Below are 16545 nucleotides of genomic sequence, written 5' to 3'. Positions count from 1 at the left end.
AATCATGATTGGCCATGGTAAGCCTGGCGTGTATTGGGAATAGTTAATGGTTAAAACAAATAAATGTGCTAGACATCAACGTTCATGCAGCATTATAGTAAAGTATTGTGCAGAAAAGGGTAAAATGTTAACAGCTATGACAAAATATGTTAGATGTCAAAGGTTATAGAACGTTAAAAGTGTAAAGAGGGGGAGCAAATGAAGTAAAGCGGAGATTAGTAAAAAGAGAAAGGGTGAATGGATGATATGGAGTATATCTGTGGCTGGGGAAGGAATAGGAACATTGTTTAAGGAAAACTGGCAAAAGAGACCTCAAACAATCAGTGGGTAATATGGGTAGAGATGGCTGTTGGAGAAGTAGGAGGAGAAAAATCCGGGGAATGAAATAGGGATTGGGGAAGGTACTGAAGTATCAGGAAGAATGCCAGGAGGGGAGGGGTCTGGAGAAGGGCAATGTTGCAACAGAAGGGATTCATCTGATCATCCAGGTGGGAGCGGTAATGATAGTGGGGATAGTGTTGGTGCACATTGAGGAGGAGAATGGATATTGGCAAATACTTTGAAAGTAGAGGGAATATAAGTAAAGGAATTGGAGGGTTAAAGAGGGAGCAGTGTTCCCTTGGGTCATGTTTAGGAAGTTTTGGATGTCTTCAAAAGTTGCTATAGGGGAGTTGGGTGAGGAGGTCTAAGCTTCTCTTGTGAGGAGAAGAGGGAATAGATGTCCGAAGACCAGAGGAGGAAGATGTAGTAGGAGAAGATGAGTGGAATGTTTAGGTTGCCTGGTGCAACAAGTAAAGTGAGGAGGATTTATACTGGGAAAGGAATTTGACTGGGGGAGTAGAGGTAGGATGGTGATGGGTTGAGGTAAGAGATACTGAGAAAGATGCTGAGACATCTTGAAAAGATGGAAGAGGCAGAGCAAAGGATAGTTTTGGAATAGGTAAAGAGAGAAAAACCTCGTCTGCGTGCTTCCTGTCTGGCCTCATGAAGAGTGAGCCCTAGTTTGACTCAGATCCGAGCGTATAGGCAGGGTAAATCCTATAAAATACATTATGGGAGCCACCACAAATGACGCATGTACGTGACTGAGCAGAGCAATTTGAACAGGGTAAGGGGTAGGCAATTAACCAACGGAATACGGTGCCCATGGCTCCCAATGTGAGAGGTGAGAGCTGATCCCCCTACTTGGACCTTAGTCTCTACCTCCTAAGCCCCCCATGACAACAGTGAGCAAGGGAAGAGCGAGGGTGTATATTGGGAAGAGAAATGCTTCATCCATCAGGGTTCCCATGAGGGTTTCAGCTAGGCAACAAAATAGGGAAATACCCCGACTCCCTGAGTTTTTCCCTGCATTTTTTTTTCTTTTCTTTATTCCCCATTGTAGAAGTCCCAAATACATACCAACACATTTACTTTATAAAAACAAGAAAAGAATAAAGACGACTCCCCATTATTTGAATTTACTTGCCTTTCCTTAGGATAAAAATCAGGACAAAGGCTGCTTCTCAAGCCTATAAGAAAATTCATTGCCTAAAGGATGCACAAAATGTATATCCTATATTGCACATGCATTCTTTTCTTTTTTTTGTAAAAGTATATATTTTGAAGTAAATACTTGAAGTACTAATGGTATCTGAAGGTATAAAAAATATAGATGTATATAAAAAACACTTTTAATTAACCAGCTAACATAATCTACTGATACAACTTGCTTACAAACAAACATATCTCCAGTGTTCAACACTCAAAGGTTTAAACCTGTAGGATTCTGAATATGAGTACATTTCAAACATATCTGAACATATACACAAATTTTGCGAGAAATAATGCCTAAAAAAATGATAGTGACTTTCATCTGCTAAAATGTAGAATAAAAAAATGTCTTATTACTGACTGATCTTTGGATAGCACTTACATTAGCTTTGTACAAATAGTTATATTAATACCATCTGAGTTCTTTTAAATTTCCCTTAACAACTATGATCACATCAGAAAAGGACAAAGGAGTTAAAGTTATCAGATTTATTCGGTAAAGTTAGCAAATTTAAATATTTTGTTCTGTGTCAATATTTTTTTTTTTTATTCCAGGTGACAAGCCATCATATTATATATACCATATTTCTGTCTAATTCTTCTTCTGTAACAATTTATAAGTTCAGTTTCTACATTCATACCAATTTTTTAAAATGTATTATGAACATATATCTCACAATGATAATGACTCCTTCAAGAATTTTTTTGTTTATTCACCTGCACAGTGAGCTGTGTTCACAATATAACAAATACTTAAAACAACAACAAATCAAAAATAATCAGTTACTCCAGAAAACTCTCTTCTACCATGTGCATATTTTAATACAACTAAGGACACCAAAAAACATCTATTCACTTGTGTCTTGAGCAAAACCTTTGGTTCCTTTCACTTAGAAAAAACTAAAAATGCCATGAGTTATTTCTTTATATATAATACATATATACAAAATGTAAATGCAAGTGAATGCTACTTCTGTAAAAGGCACAGAATGCAAGCACTATTTCAAGCATTCCTAATTTCTGGACATCTACAGCTTAATACAAAGAGATTTGGTTCAATATATTTACAATGCTCCCTCTCATATTCGCCCCCCACATCATAAACATATCTGAAACAAAAGACATATATCCACAAACACAAATACACAAACACTTAAATAGTCATTCACTCATTATGGTGGGCTAATAAATTTTGTACATCCAATGATTTCACTCTTACACACATAACTTTGTAAACTGTGACTGATATATCATAAAGAATGAAGTCTCTAATCACCAACTGTATTTATACATAATAAATATAAATGAGTCAAACAGAATACTAGCATTTTAAGCAAGATTCTCCACACTATTCAATCTCCTTCCATTCATTAACCACTTTTGGGGGTACCATGCAAGAGGAATTATATAAGGCTACCTCTCCATTACACCATTTTTGTAAAGGTAAAACAGATATTCGAACTTCACACATGGCAGCCTGCTTTATGTGGGACGGAATATGGCATAAACATTTATGTTCCTTTCAGAGAGGCTATTGGAAACCATTTAGTATGAGATGCTTCTCATGGCCCAAAACACATGGATTTCATTTTTAAAAATTCAAAATTCAAGCAACTTTGCCATGGATCAAAATTCCACTCAGCTGAGCTCTACAACAAAGAGACTTCATAATAAGCTAGTATGCAGGAGTACAAGACTGAAAGCTTCTTAAAAATATCTGGTCCACCTGTAATCAAATAATCTACAGTGTACAGATGCCAATTTTATAACCTTGAAGGATTTTATTCCTCTGAGAAGTGCCTAACAATGATTTTTTTTTTTTATTATTTTTTTTTTTACTTTATTGAAAATGTCTCTGAATTCAAATTTTCCTGCAATCGCTGTAAGAAGCGTACCCACACATGATATCACTGCCAAATATCAGCATACAAAAATGTTAAGCAATAGCTCATTAGTGTCACAATATGGACCAACAGGAGATAAAATGACACTAGTTAATAAAACTAGTAACCACACCTGGGAAAATCAGGTTACAGCATAAGGGCAGTTAGTAGAAGTCCAAATGTTGACCTATGCAAAATTAGTTTCTCCGATTTAAATCTTGCAAATGACTTTTCTGTATCAAATGATTTCAATTATAATATGCTCCAAAGTAAACAATCTTCTGCTGATGCTGCTATTATATATATGGTGATTTCTAAACTCCTGTCCTCATACAAAAACCTTGCATACATTTACTGCACCTAATGAACTAATGCCTATAAACTTCCTCGTAGAAAGTTTTAAAAGATATTAAGAAGGTATTATGGTCAGTTTAGCCGCCGATTGTAAGCAAAGTCCTGTATCACAACTTCCTCACATAACAGCAACCTTTGTGTTAACAGGCTCCGCTATACCACCCCAGCGAAGCTTGAATGACTTGTGACGCCAGCTGATAACAGGGTTCCATACGGCGTGCACAAAAATGAAGATAGCGCTTATTTCTCGGAACAACCAGCTGATCACAAATTCGAACTTGCTGAAGGGAGGAGGCCCATTCTGGAAAGGAGATAATATTTTTAAGTGAAACCTCAAAACATGCTCCAAAGAGTTGACTTAGAATAAAAAGAACTCAGACAAGCATGTAATCTCAAGCTCTGATGACAGACCTACCCAGAGATAACAAAATATTTCATATCAAACTTCTCAAAATTAATGCTTATATTTAAAGGAATTACAAGAGAAAAACTATATAATGGCGATGAGACGATGCACACGAAAACTTACTTGCACTATATTGAGCATAATCCAGTCAGCAAGGGACCATGTAAGTGTGTGGAACAAGAAGAAAGTGAGGTAGTCTGCACGCAGTAAAACAGCACCCGCCCAGGATGCTATAAGCCCCAGCACCATACATTCACTGAGTGGCTCAAGAAACAAAGTGTGTGGTACCATAGCTATACGCAATTTACACCATCTGTAAGAAACATTTTTTGTTCACGTTAATAGGAAGACCAAGAATATTTCACAATTTTAGGACTTCAAATATTCACTCAAAAGTCTTAAAACTATTCTCACAACCACTTTGATTAGCTAATGGTAAATTCTATGCTTTTCTGTTTCTGGAACACATGCACATAATAGTAATTCACTAACTTGATAATGATCAAGTAACTGAACAAAGTTTCATTTATCCCTACATGTCTAATAACCAAAGAACTAGATATGGTACCTTTAAACTTTTCACAACTTAGAATAGCTTTATATTTTCATATTAGAATAAAATTGACATCTCTATATCATTTAGAGCAATTAAATAATTAGCAATTAAATAATTTTTAAAGGCCTTGCTGTTAGCATGGAAGATGCTTTCAAACAAATCTTCTTGACAACTTCCTGGTGCTTTCACCTCCTCTGACATGCACATTTTAGTCCTTTTGTTCATATCCAAACCCACATCTTAACAAGCAAAGGCTTTGTCTGGATAAAACTATCTTGGTTAACTAAACTTTAAACTAATTGGTACCTTTCTAAAAGAAATAAGTATATATGACGAGCAACGAATCTTAATGGTTTCAATAACCCCTCAAATCGCATTTAATGTTAACAATGAACAATGGAAATTATGCATAATCCTTTTTTCATTTAACATTTCAGCTTAGACAATTTGCCCTTGTTAGTTAACCAGCAACCATCACCCAGCAAAGGGTGTACATGAATAGTAAATTTTTTTTCTTCTTAATTTTTTTCTTTTTAATCATATAAAAGGGTTGAACAAATGAAAATCCATACCTTGTTAATCTCGACAGAAATCCCTTCACTCGAGTTGTTCCAGCATTCTGACATGCTGGCTGAGAAGAGATGCGAATGCCCCATCCTCGGCCCTGAATGTACTTAGCAAAGAAGTAGTCCTCAGCTAAGTATACGCCAAAAGCACTAATGCCTGTGGAAGCAATTTCAATGGTCTTAGAAATTCACATATACTGAAAATCTACCCAAAAATTGACCCATAAATAAATTGATTACTACTAATAATAATTGCACATATTACATTACATATACCAACTATTTTTCATATGTGATCCTTCCTTCAACTGACCTCCATCCTCATCCAGGACCTTCTTCCTCATCAGGCAGGACATGCCGGTACAGCAGTTGACTCTCAAGCCAAAAGCGTCCAAGAGTCCAAGGAAAAGATACATCCTTGCATGACTAGTCCCAAAGTATACCTAAAATGCAAAGATAGAATGAGTTTGCTTAATTTTCTCTCATATGTATTATTTAGATAAATGCATACATATACATATACAAATAAATGCACACATACACATATACATACAAACAACATGGACACTCATACTGTACATACACATGAGCCATGTCCATTGTGACAAATAAAGAGATAAGAATGAGAATGAACATCTTTACAGTGCAAAGGGTGTATTTGACCATTTCAATTTTATCTTTGAGAAAGATATAATTTAAACAGTGAAATACACCTCCTGCACTGTGAAGATATTCTCATTCATACCTTTTCTACATGTACACATGGATATAAATACTGTATGTATGCTTAATTCATATCTCATTTGCAAGTTTGTAGACAAACAAACAAACAAACACACAAAAAATTAATTCTCAAGGAACTTCAGGAGCATTATTTTATTGGTGGCAATTTGGAACTATTTTTCTGATTCTTTACCTTTTTCCCCCTTTTTAAATTTCAGCAACATATTCGGAAGCAAAACAATGAAATTTAGCTGCCAGCACCCACACAGCTGATGAAATGATATTCATAAAAAATGTCTCTCAAGGTTAATCATAACTTCAGTTCATAAAAGCACCAATGGCAAGGGTTCAACCTTCACATTGATAGTAAGATGATAACTTCATATCACCTTCATGTTACCAGGGTTTGATATATATGTTCCCTCTACTGAAAACGGATAAAGTAAATAATAATAAGTAATATAAGTATGTACGCATACGCATGTAAACAGACATATAATAAATATATAAAAAGGATCAGGAAATGTGCGGAATAAAACATAGCTCAGCATACAGAAGTAGACAGATGTATTATTGATACATAAAAAGGAATGGGAAATATGCGGAATAAAACAACATAAGCTCAGCATACAGAAACTGCTACCCCCGTCCGCCCTGGAAGGAATTAACCTGCAAAGTTCATGGACTTCCCAGAATCCACTTGTCATTCCAACCCATTATGCCACCCCCTCCATCCCTTGCCTCCAGCACCACAAGGGCAGCTTCAAATTAGGAAAGAATTGATGTGATTTTTCCACTATGCTAAAACCACTAAATCCCACACATCACGCCCACCACTGCTTATCAGACGCTTATCAGGAGTGTATCCCCTGATATGAAGTCCATAAAATCATTCAATTAAAGTCCAAGTTGATAGCGAGTGTGTGTGTGTGTGTGTGTGTGTGTGTGTGTGTGTGTGTGTGTGTGTGTGTGTGTGTGTGTGTGTGTGTGTGTGTGTGTGTGTGTGTGTGTGTGTGTGTGTGTGTGTGTGCGAGTGTGTGTACGAGTTTGTGTGCGAGTGTGTGTACGAGTTTGTGTGCGAGTGTGTGTACGAGTTTGTGTGCGAGTGTGTGTACGAGTTTGTGTGCGAGTGTGTGTACGAGTTTGTGTGCGAGTGTGTGTGCGCGTGTGTGTGTGTGTGTGTGTGTGTGTGTGTGTGTGTGAGTGAGTGAGTGAGTGAGTGAGTGAGTGAGTGAGTGAGTGAGTGAGTGAGTGAGTGAGTGAGTGAGTGAGTGAGTGAGTGTGTGTGTGTGTGTGTGTGTGTGTGTGTGTGTGTGTGTGTGTGTGTACGCTTCTGTGCATGTGTGTGTGTGCGTGTACGCTTCTGTGCATGTGTGTGTCTGTATGTACACTTCTGTGCATGTGTGTGTATATGAGTATGGATCCATGTATGTGTGTTTATGCTAGTGTGTGTGTGTGTGTGTGTGTGTGTGTGTGTGTGTGTGTGTGTGTGTGTGTGTGTGTGTGTGTGTGTGTGTGTGTGTGTGTGTGTGTGTGTGTGTGTGTGTGTGTGTGTGCGCGCGTGCGTGCGTGCTCGCGCGTCGGAAAACGTGTTCCTAAGCTGTTTTTCTTTCTTTTTTTCTCGGTAATTCATTTAAACAATAAGAAATGACTGGAATAAATCATGATTCTCCTGTGTTTATGTTAAACATACTACAAACGGCCAGGAATGCAGATGTAAACAAAAGAATTACTACAAAGCAAACGCTGTGCGTCCCTTCGGTATTTTCATTGCACACGTAAAACAGCTGAAGTTGTGCATGCCTTTTGTCGAATACAAAGGCCGGCCCTCGTATCAAGAAGCCATTCACATCCTCCGAGACCATGCCCTCACGACCCGAAACCTCGCGAACTTCTTTTCCATCAACTCGCGATGACATTCTGGGCCTGTTTCGAGAGGAATTTAAGAGCCCTCAAAGTACGCAACGAAATGTGGCATGAATTTTGCGTAGTGTTTGCGGCCCTCCAGTGCCCGCCTGTTTCTCGCCGCCCTGCCGATACTGGACGTGCAACCCGATAACCTTCCCCGGGGCACTCTGGCCTCTGCCTAGCTACAGCGCGGCTCCGACCCGATCTATACAAGAGGCGAATATAGGGGAGAAATATGCTAATACCCAGGGGCAATGCTGTAATTGTAGTTCCCATATATACGCTCGAGGAATGCAAAAGAGCATGGGCCTTTCCGCATTTATAAGCAACTTCCTCCTCTTTTAACCCTCCCTTGGAGCGAGGACAACAAGTTCATAGATGCAACAAGTATGTGATTTACCAATATTGCTTCCTGCATGTTGAACGAGTACATCACCACAAGCTTCCTTTACAGGCAAAACGACTCTCGAGTTTCTACTTAAAACAAAGACATGGACATACACATGCATACCAATGCCACACACCCCCCCCTCACCCCCGCCCTCCGACGACGCTCACCTTTTCCAGTATAGCAGGCCAGCCCTTCCTGTCGCAAGTGAATGGCATCTGGTGCACGATGCCCACGTCGGGGGTCATGTGAGCCACCATGTCCGTAAGCGTGTCCTCCTTCATGAGGAGGCCCGAATCGGACACCAGCACCAGCTCGTGCTTGGCCGCGAGGTACCCGGGCTGCATGTTGTTGATTTTGGGGTTGACGCCGACCTCCACGCCACCTGCGGGGCAACAGGACGTCTGAGATTTGTCGCAGCTGCATCATGGCATGTCGTCATGGGGAAATTGTGTAATCACCAAAGAATCATATATGCATGGCAGAAGGAGGAAATACTTCCGTTACAAAGTAATAAAAATAAGATGATAACGACGTTAACGGAAGCAGTAGTAATAAAAATCACTATCATTATTGATAATTTTGATAATCATGTCAATAACACTATCATCCCTAAGGTAAAACAACAACGTTACACCCTAAGAGAGAGAACAGCCCAAAATAAAATAAAGTAACTATTCTAAGACATGCAAAGAGGCTCCTCACCTATGAAGTACGAAGCGTCGACATGTGGGTGCTTCTTCATAAGCTGCTGCACGATCATGATGCTTGGGTCGCCCTCCTCCTGGATGCAGAAGAGGAGCTCGAACTGGGGGAAAAAAAGATAACGTGTTACTCCTACTTTCGCAGTTCTGAAACTTTTTTTTCGACGAGGATCAAAGAGGAAAATAAGCTTTATTTTCGTCCCACTCAGCTGGCCTCATGGAAGTCTTTGATGCTTATTCCGGTTTTGTCGTCAACTGTATTATTGTCTGTATTTTTACTCGTGTTTATATTTTGTTTGTTTTTTGTTTTTATACCTTTTTTCTTACTTTATCCATTTGTCGCCAACCTTTATATTCTCTCCCGGCGTGTCCTCTCTCCCGCAGATACACTCTCCCCAGTCCCCCTGAAACCGCCGTCGGTCAAAAAGCGTTCCCTTCCCTTACGTCTCAGCCACTTTCCCGCGAACCTGAACATCTTGTTGTCCCGAAAGTTGCATAACCATGCCCTGTTCTCGTCCGTCTTCGAGAGAGGGAACTTTGCCACTTGACACATGAAGCGATTCTTGTTTTCCTTGGCAATGGCATGGCCTTTTGTATGAAGTTCAGTGTCCTTGGCAATGGTATGGCCTTTTGTATGAAGTTCAGTGTCCTTAGCAATGGTATGGCCTTTTTCGTATGTAGCTCGATGTCCTTGGCAATGGTATGGCCTTTTTGTAAATAGTTCCATGTATGTAGTTCAATGTCCTCAGGATAATGGCCGCGCAACGGAGGACTCTCACGTAAAGTACGATTTTTTCCCCTCGCAAGCAGCGGACTTTTCGTGACTTTTCGCATTCCTTCCAACCCAATTCAACATCAATGCGGCATTCTCACTGAATATTACGAGCGGCGGTTCGATATCTTAATTCGCAATAAAATCCAGTAAGCCATAATCGCACCGATATTATCAACACAGCAACAGGAAGGAAGCACGTTTTGAATTCAAATAAAAAAGAAGAAGAAAGGAGAACAATAACAAGAAAGATGAAAAAGAAAACGAAGAAGGGAGAAGAAATAGAAAAATAACAAGATAGGAAAAGAAGAAAGGGAGACAAGAGGAAGAAGAATAAAGGAGAAGAAAAAGATAAGAAAGAAGAAGAGAGAAAAATAACAAGATAAGAAAAGAAGAATCAAGGGAGAGAAGAGGAAGAAGAATGTAGAAGAAAAAGATAAGAAAGAAGAAGACGAGAGAAAAATAACAAGATAAGAAAAGAAGAAGAAAGAGAGAGAAGAGGAAGAAGAAGAAAAAGATGAGACAGACAGAAGACTCACACGACATGACTGCGGCAAGTTAGCAGCACAAGGTCAATAAAAAAAACGCCGTTTACCCTGGCCTTGGGTTTAGTCGTAAAGGCGGATCAAAACAAAGGTATAACCCCCACCGACCCCAACTACCCCCTCTGTCCCTCCTCCCGCTCTCCCTCGAACCCGGACGCCCCTTCAAACCCGGGCAATACGTGGACCTCCTTTTCAACCTCCCATTACCCTTCCCCCTATCCTGCCTCCTTCCAATCCTTAACTCTATTCAGACTCTCCATCCACTCCTCTCCTCCCCCTTCCCTTACCCTACCCTATTCACTCCTCCTCCTTTCCACCCTCCACCCTCCCCCTACCCTATTCACTCCTCCTCCTTTCCACCCTCCACCCTCCCCCTACCCTATTCACTCCTCCTTTCCACCCTCCACCCTCCCCCTCCCCTAACCCTATTCACTCCTCCTTTCCACCCTCCACCCTCCACCCTCCACCCTCCTCCCCCCGCCCTCGCCTCACGACCTACGGCACCGCTATCTACGCCCGCCTCTCATGGATACTGAAGGCGGGCGTCGTGAGTGGCAGGTCCTCGTCTCTTGCAGATTTCCCGACAGCTGTTCCTCTCGCCGCCGGTGGGAAAGGGCGCCTTTTGGCAGCGGCGAGAGCGAGGGGGAGGGGGAAAGAGGGGAGGAAGGGAAGGGGAGTGGAGAAAAAAAGGAAAGGAAGGGAAGGGAAGTGGAGAAAAAAAGGAAAGGAAGGGAAGGGAAGTGGAGAAAAAAGGAAAGGAAGGGGAGTGGAGAAAAAAGAAAGGGAAGGGAAGTGGAGAAAAAAGGAAGGGAAGGGAAGTGGAGGAAAAAGGAAGGGAAGAAAAGTGGAGGAAAAAGGAAAGGAAGGGGAGTGGAGGGAAGGAAGGGAAGGGAATGGAAAAAAAAGAGAAGAGAAGAAAAGGGACGGGATGGAAGGGGAGGAAAGATGACAGAAAGGTTAGGAGAGGAGGTGAGAGGAAGGGAAAGGAAGGGAAGGGAAGAGAGGGGGTAGGAGGGGAGGGGAGGCAAGAGAAAGGAAAGAGAGGAGGGAGCGTGAGACAGTGACTAAAATGAGAGAGAGAGAGAGAGAGAGAGAGAGAGAGAGAGAGAGAGAGAGAGAGAGAGAGAGAGAGAGAGAAAGAGAGAGAGAGAGAGAGAGAGAGAGAAAGAGAGAGGCAGGCCGGGTAGGAGTAAGAGAAACAATAAGGGAAAGATACACCCGAGCAGACAGAAAAGAAAAGCAAAAAAACAAACAAAAGAGAGAGGAAGGGGCGAAGGATGCAGCAGCGGCGGCGGAGAAGAAGAAGAAGGACCGGAGGGGGGGCGGCGGCGCCGAGTAAAAGTGGTGCTCACGAGAGGGCCGAGTGGAAGCCCGGCCGTGGACACGTGATCGCCGCCCGTGGGTCAGGAGTCCCCCTCGCCTCCCCGCCGGCGTCGCCAAGGTCATGCCTGGCCGCCGAGCCTCTGCCCCGCTCCTCCGATCTGGGTCAAGGCCAGCATTGTCTCCCCCCCCCTCCCCCTCCCCCTCCAATCTTGCTTGCACGCGTACTTGCTCCAACTGCCAGCGAAAGTCTCGCCATTCACACCCTAACCGGTTCCTCCTCCGGTGCGGCGGCGTGGTCACGTGACTCGCCAGGCCCCCCTACTAGTGGCTCCTCCCTTCCCTACCTCCCTCCGGCCCGCTTATCAACACTCCCTCTCTTCCCTCTTCCCTCTTTCCTACTACCTCCTCCTCCTCCTCCTCCTCCTCCTCCCTCATCTCCTCTCGTTCTCATCCCCCCCCTCTTCCCTCTTTCCTTCCTCCTCTCCCCTCTCCTCTCGTTCTCATCCCATGTCCTCCCGAGTGGAACATTGGCTATATTTACCCCCGTGCCTGATACACTCCCCCCCCCCCCGCCCACCCCGTCATCTGCTCCGCGGGTGACACGAGAGGATACCGAAGCTCCCTGTGTCTCCTCTCGCTCCTTCCGCCCTCCTTGCCCCCTCCCCTCCACTCCCCTCCCCTCCCCTCCCCGTCCCCAACGAGCGAGGAGACACGCCAGCAGGACTTCACACGGGGGAGGGGGAGGGAGGGGAGGGAGGGGAGGGGGAATCTACCGAGTGGCCGCCCAAACGACGCCAATCCCCCGAGAAAAAAAAAAAAGAAGAAAAAAGTGTAGCTCCACATACCGATCTCCCTTTCCTGTTACTACCTGGGCGAGGTTTTTTGGCGGGATCGGCTCGGCTTGGCTTGGCGGCGGATCTGGTCCCGTAGCGAACTTCCGCGAGACGCTAGACTAGGTGGTGGTGGTGATGGTGGTGGTGGTGGTGGTGGTGATGATGATGATGATGATGATGATGATGATGATGATGATGATGATGATGATGATGATGATTGATGATGATTGACGATGATTGATGATGATGATGATGACGATGATGATGATGATGATGATGACGATGATGGTGGTGGTGGTGGTGGTGGTGGTGATGGTGCTGCTGCTGATGGTGATGACGGTGGTGACACCTATGGATAGATGATGATGATGGTGGTGGTTGTGATGGTGATGATTGATGATGGTGGTGATGATTGATGATGATGATGATGACGATGATGATGATGATGATGATGACGATGACGATGACGATGACGATGACGACGACGACAACGACGACGACGACAACAATAAACATGAAGTAAACAAACGGAATGCCCCGATCACCTCCAATCCAAACACTATCACTCCCCCCCCCCCTCTCCAAGGTACTCCGAGGCCCTCCTTCCTTCCTTCCGCCAGCCCCCACCCCCCCACCCACCACCCATGAGGACGGCGACAGCGACTCTTCGACGCCAGTCTCCGCCCGGCATCCCACGTCCTACAAAACACACACACACACACACACACACACACACACACACACACACACACACACACACACACACACACACACACACACACATACACACACATACACATACACACGCACACACACACATACGTACACACAAACACACACGCACGCACACACTCAAGCACAGGCACACACACGCACACACACACACACGCACACGCACACAACACGCACACACACACACGCAAACGCACACGCACACGCACACAGAGGCACAAATCTCTCTCTCTCTCTCTCTCTCTCTCTCTCTCTCTCTCTCTCTCTCTCTCTCTCTCTCTCTCTCTCTCTCTCTCTCTCTCTCTCTCTCTCTCCACACACACACGCACACGCACGCACACAAATCCATCTCGCCACCAAGATTTCCGCCGCGACGCTTTCCTTTGCAACGGCGCCTGCTCGCTTCTTCGCCTCCTCTCCTCCTCGCCTCCTCGTCTCTTCGCCTTGCCTTCTCGCCTATTCGCCTTGAATCCTCCCCGCCTCTCCTCTTCACCTCCTCTCTTCTTCGCCTCCCCGCCTCTCCTCCTCGCCTCCTCTCTTCGCCTCGCCTCCTCCCCTCCTCGTCTCTTCACCTCTTCGCCTCCCCGCCTCTCCTCTTCGCCTCCTCGTCTCTTCACCTCCTCCTCTCTTCACCTCCTTGCTTCTTCGCCTTGCCTCCTCCCCGCCTCTCCTCTTCGCCTCCTCGTGTCTTCATCTCCTCGCCTCCTCGCCTCCTCTGCGGTTTCCCTTTCCTCCCGCCCTATTTCCCCAGGTCCTATCGCGTTTAGGGGGTAAGTGTGAGTGTGTGCGAGTCAGAATGTGAGTAAGAGTGACTGTGTGCGAGTCAGAATGTGAGTAAGAGTGACTGTGTGCGAGTCAGAATGTGAGTAAGAGTGAGTGTGTGTGAGTAAAAGTGAGAGTGAGTGTGAGTAAAAGTGAGAGTAAGTGAGAGTAAAAGTGTGAGTAAAAGTGAGAGTAAGTATGAATAAAAGTAAGCGTGCATAAGCGAAAGTGTGAGTAAGAATATGAATAAGCGTGAGTGCGTGTGTGAGTGCATTCCCCTCGCACTCTCAGCGTGACAAGGCCATAAACGAATAAAAATGCAAGGAAAATAACAACAAAGAACGCAATCACACCGCAACAAAGTGCAAAACAACACCCGGGCGAGAGAACACTTCATCCCGGGGACCTTTCCCAACCACGCTATGAAAATGAACTTTACTTTCATTCACTATTTTCCTTTTGGATATTTTTTTTTTTCACCGGATTATGGCTCAGCGCGATGTCAAGATTCTCTTTAGTAGATATTATATTTTTATCTATGTGTATATGTATATGTATGTATATCTATTTAACTATGTATCTATGAGAGTGTGTGTGTGTGTGTGTGTATGTGTGTGTGTGTGTGTGTGTGTGTGTGTGTGTGTGTGTGTGTGTGTGTGTGTGTGTGTGTGTGTGTGTGTGTGTGTGTGTGTGTGTGTGTGTGTGTGTGTGTGTGCGTGCGTGCGTGCGTGCGTGCGTGCGTGCGAGTGTGCGTGCGTGCGAGTGTGCGCGTGCGTGCGTGCGTGCGAGTGTGCGTGTGCGTAAGTGTGCGTGTGTTTCATTTGCAAATCTACAAACGAGGAACGAACCGACGCCAAAATGATGCGTCCTAAGAGTGCCTGGCACCCCCATCCCCACCCTTACCCCCCTCCCCCACCCCCACCCCCTCCCTTACCCCCCTCCCCCACCCCCACCCTTACCCCCTCCCCCACCCCCACCCTTACCCCCCACCCCCTACACAAGAGAAATCTGCGCCGTCGACCCGACAAGTGACGGCTCATTCCACCATCCGAAGACTCAGCAGCAAGCGAGTCCCAAGCCTTGAGGGTCATAAGTCAGCGGTCGGGCCAAGTCAGCGCTCCGGACTACAATGGGTTCCCTCTCTACATCCTCCCCATCCTTCTCCCCTCGTCCTTCTCCCCTCGTCCTCCCCCCCTCGTCCTCCTCCTCCTCCTCCCCTCGTCCTCCTCATCCTTCTCCCCTCGCCCCCCTCGTCCTCCCCATCCTTCTCCCCTCGCCCCCCTCCTCCTTCTCCCCTCGTCTTCCTCATCCTTCTCCCCTCGTCCTCCTCCTCCTTCTCCCCTCGTCCTCCTCCCCCTTCTCCCCTCGTCCTCCTCCTCCTTCTCCCAATCCTTCCCCCCTCGTCCTCCCAATCCTTCCCCCCTCGTCCTCCCCATCCTTCTCCCCTCGTCCTCCCCATCCTTCTCCCCTCGTCCTCCCCATCCTTCCCCACTCGTCCTCATCATCCTCCCAATCCTTCTCCCCTCCTCCTCCCAATCCTTCTCCCCTATCCTCCTCCCCTCCTCCTCCTCCTCCTCCTCCCGGCCTCCTCCGCCTCTCCACGCGAGGACACTTGGACGCTTAATATTCCTGTTCCTCCGCCGAAGGCCAAGAGGCCGGGCGGGACACACGAGGGTGATGTGTCATCTGGAGTGATGGGCGGAATGCGTTGATCAAACATCATTATACGCGCTACGCCGAGGAGGTACGGATGAGCATTAATATCTTCACGGTACAAGAGATGTATTTGACCGGTTTCGGATACATCTTCGTCAGAAATACGTGATCTTCAAATTGCAAGAGATGTTTTTTTACCGGTTTCGGATATACCGTCGTCAGAAATACGTGATCTTCAAATTACAAGAGATGTATTTGGCCGGTTTCGGATATATCTTCGTCAGAAATACAAGATCTTCAAAATACAAGAGATGTATTTGGCCGGTTTCGGATATATCTTCGTCAGGAATACATGATCTTCAAATTGCAAAAGATGTATTTGGCCGGTTTCGGATATATTTTCATCAGAAATACCCGATCTTCAAAATACAAGAGATGTATCTGACAGGCTTCGAATATATTTCCATCAGACACACACGACCTTCACCAATGCGAGAAGACCCATGCTAACTCCAACCAACCATATCTACCCTACACCTCGACCATCCACCGAGAACCAGAACCGACAATTTTTCGTCGTTTCCTTCCAGATTATTAAAAAAAAAAAAAAAAAAAAAAAAAAAAAAAAAAAAAAACTGCTGGCTTGGCTTCAGAACCACCGCGACTGGAACATTATGGCGGTGAGTTATTTCTTTCGGGTTCCCCACCAAACCCTCCTTAATGTCGGATCTGCGGGTCGCTCTATATGTCAGCGCCGGTCGGTCTGTCTGTCTGTCTGTCTGTTTGTTAGTCCATCCGTCTATATTTTTATTTGATTTGTTTGGCTGAATTGGTTTGTTTTATGGTGGCTTTGATGTTACAGTTTGTATTTGCTTTCTAATGATTAATAGCTGCTCGTCTA

At 44.7% G+C, this 16545-nt stretch overlaps 1 protein-coding gene across 3 annotated transcripts in view; it reads right to left on the bottom strand.

Moving 5' to 3' along the window:
* Window positions 1-1659: 1659 nt before the first annotated feature.
* The window catches only part of GlcT (ceramide glucosyltransferase), a 102576-nt gene continuing 87690 nt past the window's right edge, over window positions 1660-16545 (bottom strand). For all 3 annotated transcript variants that reach the window (XM_070145169.1, XM_070145170.1, XM_070145168.1), the window contains exons 4-9: window positions 9023-9125; window positions 8488-8702; window positions 5612-5741; window positions 5305-5455; window positions 4300-4489; window positions 1660-4071 (exon numbers count right to left, since the gene is read on the bottom strand). In XM_070145169.1, the coding sequence (XP_070001270.1) occupies window positions 3889-4071; window positions 4300-4489; window positions 5305-5455; window positions 5612-5741; window positions 8488-8702; window positions 9023-9125 (972 nt within the window). In that variant the 3' untranslated portion in view covers window positions 1660-3888. The remainder of the gene's footprint in view (window positions 4072-4299; window positions 4490-5304; window positions 5456-5611; window positions 5742-8487; window positions 8703-9022; window positions 9126-16545) is intronic.

The sequence above is a fragment of the Penaeus vannamei genome, chromosome 33 (assembly GCF_042767895.1).
Source record: "Penaeus vannamei isolate JL-2024 chromosome 33, ASM4276789v1, whole genome shotgun sequence".
Classification (NCBI taxonomy): domain Eukaryota; kingdom Metazoa; phylum Arthropoda; class Malacostraca; order Decapoda; family Penaeidae; genus Penaeus; species Penaeus vannamei.
The sequence above is the reverse complement of the archived record's forward strand: the minus strand, read 5'-3'. Positions and strand labels throughout refer to the sequence as shown.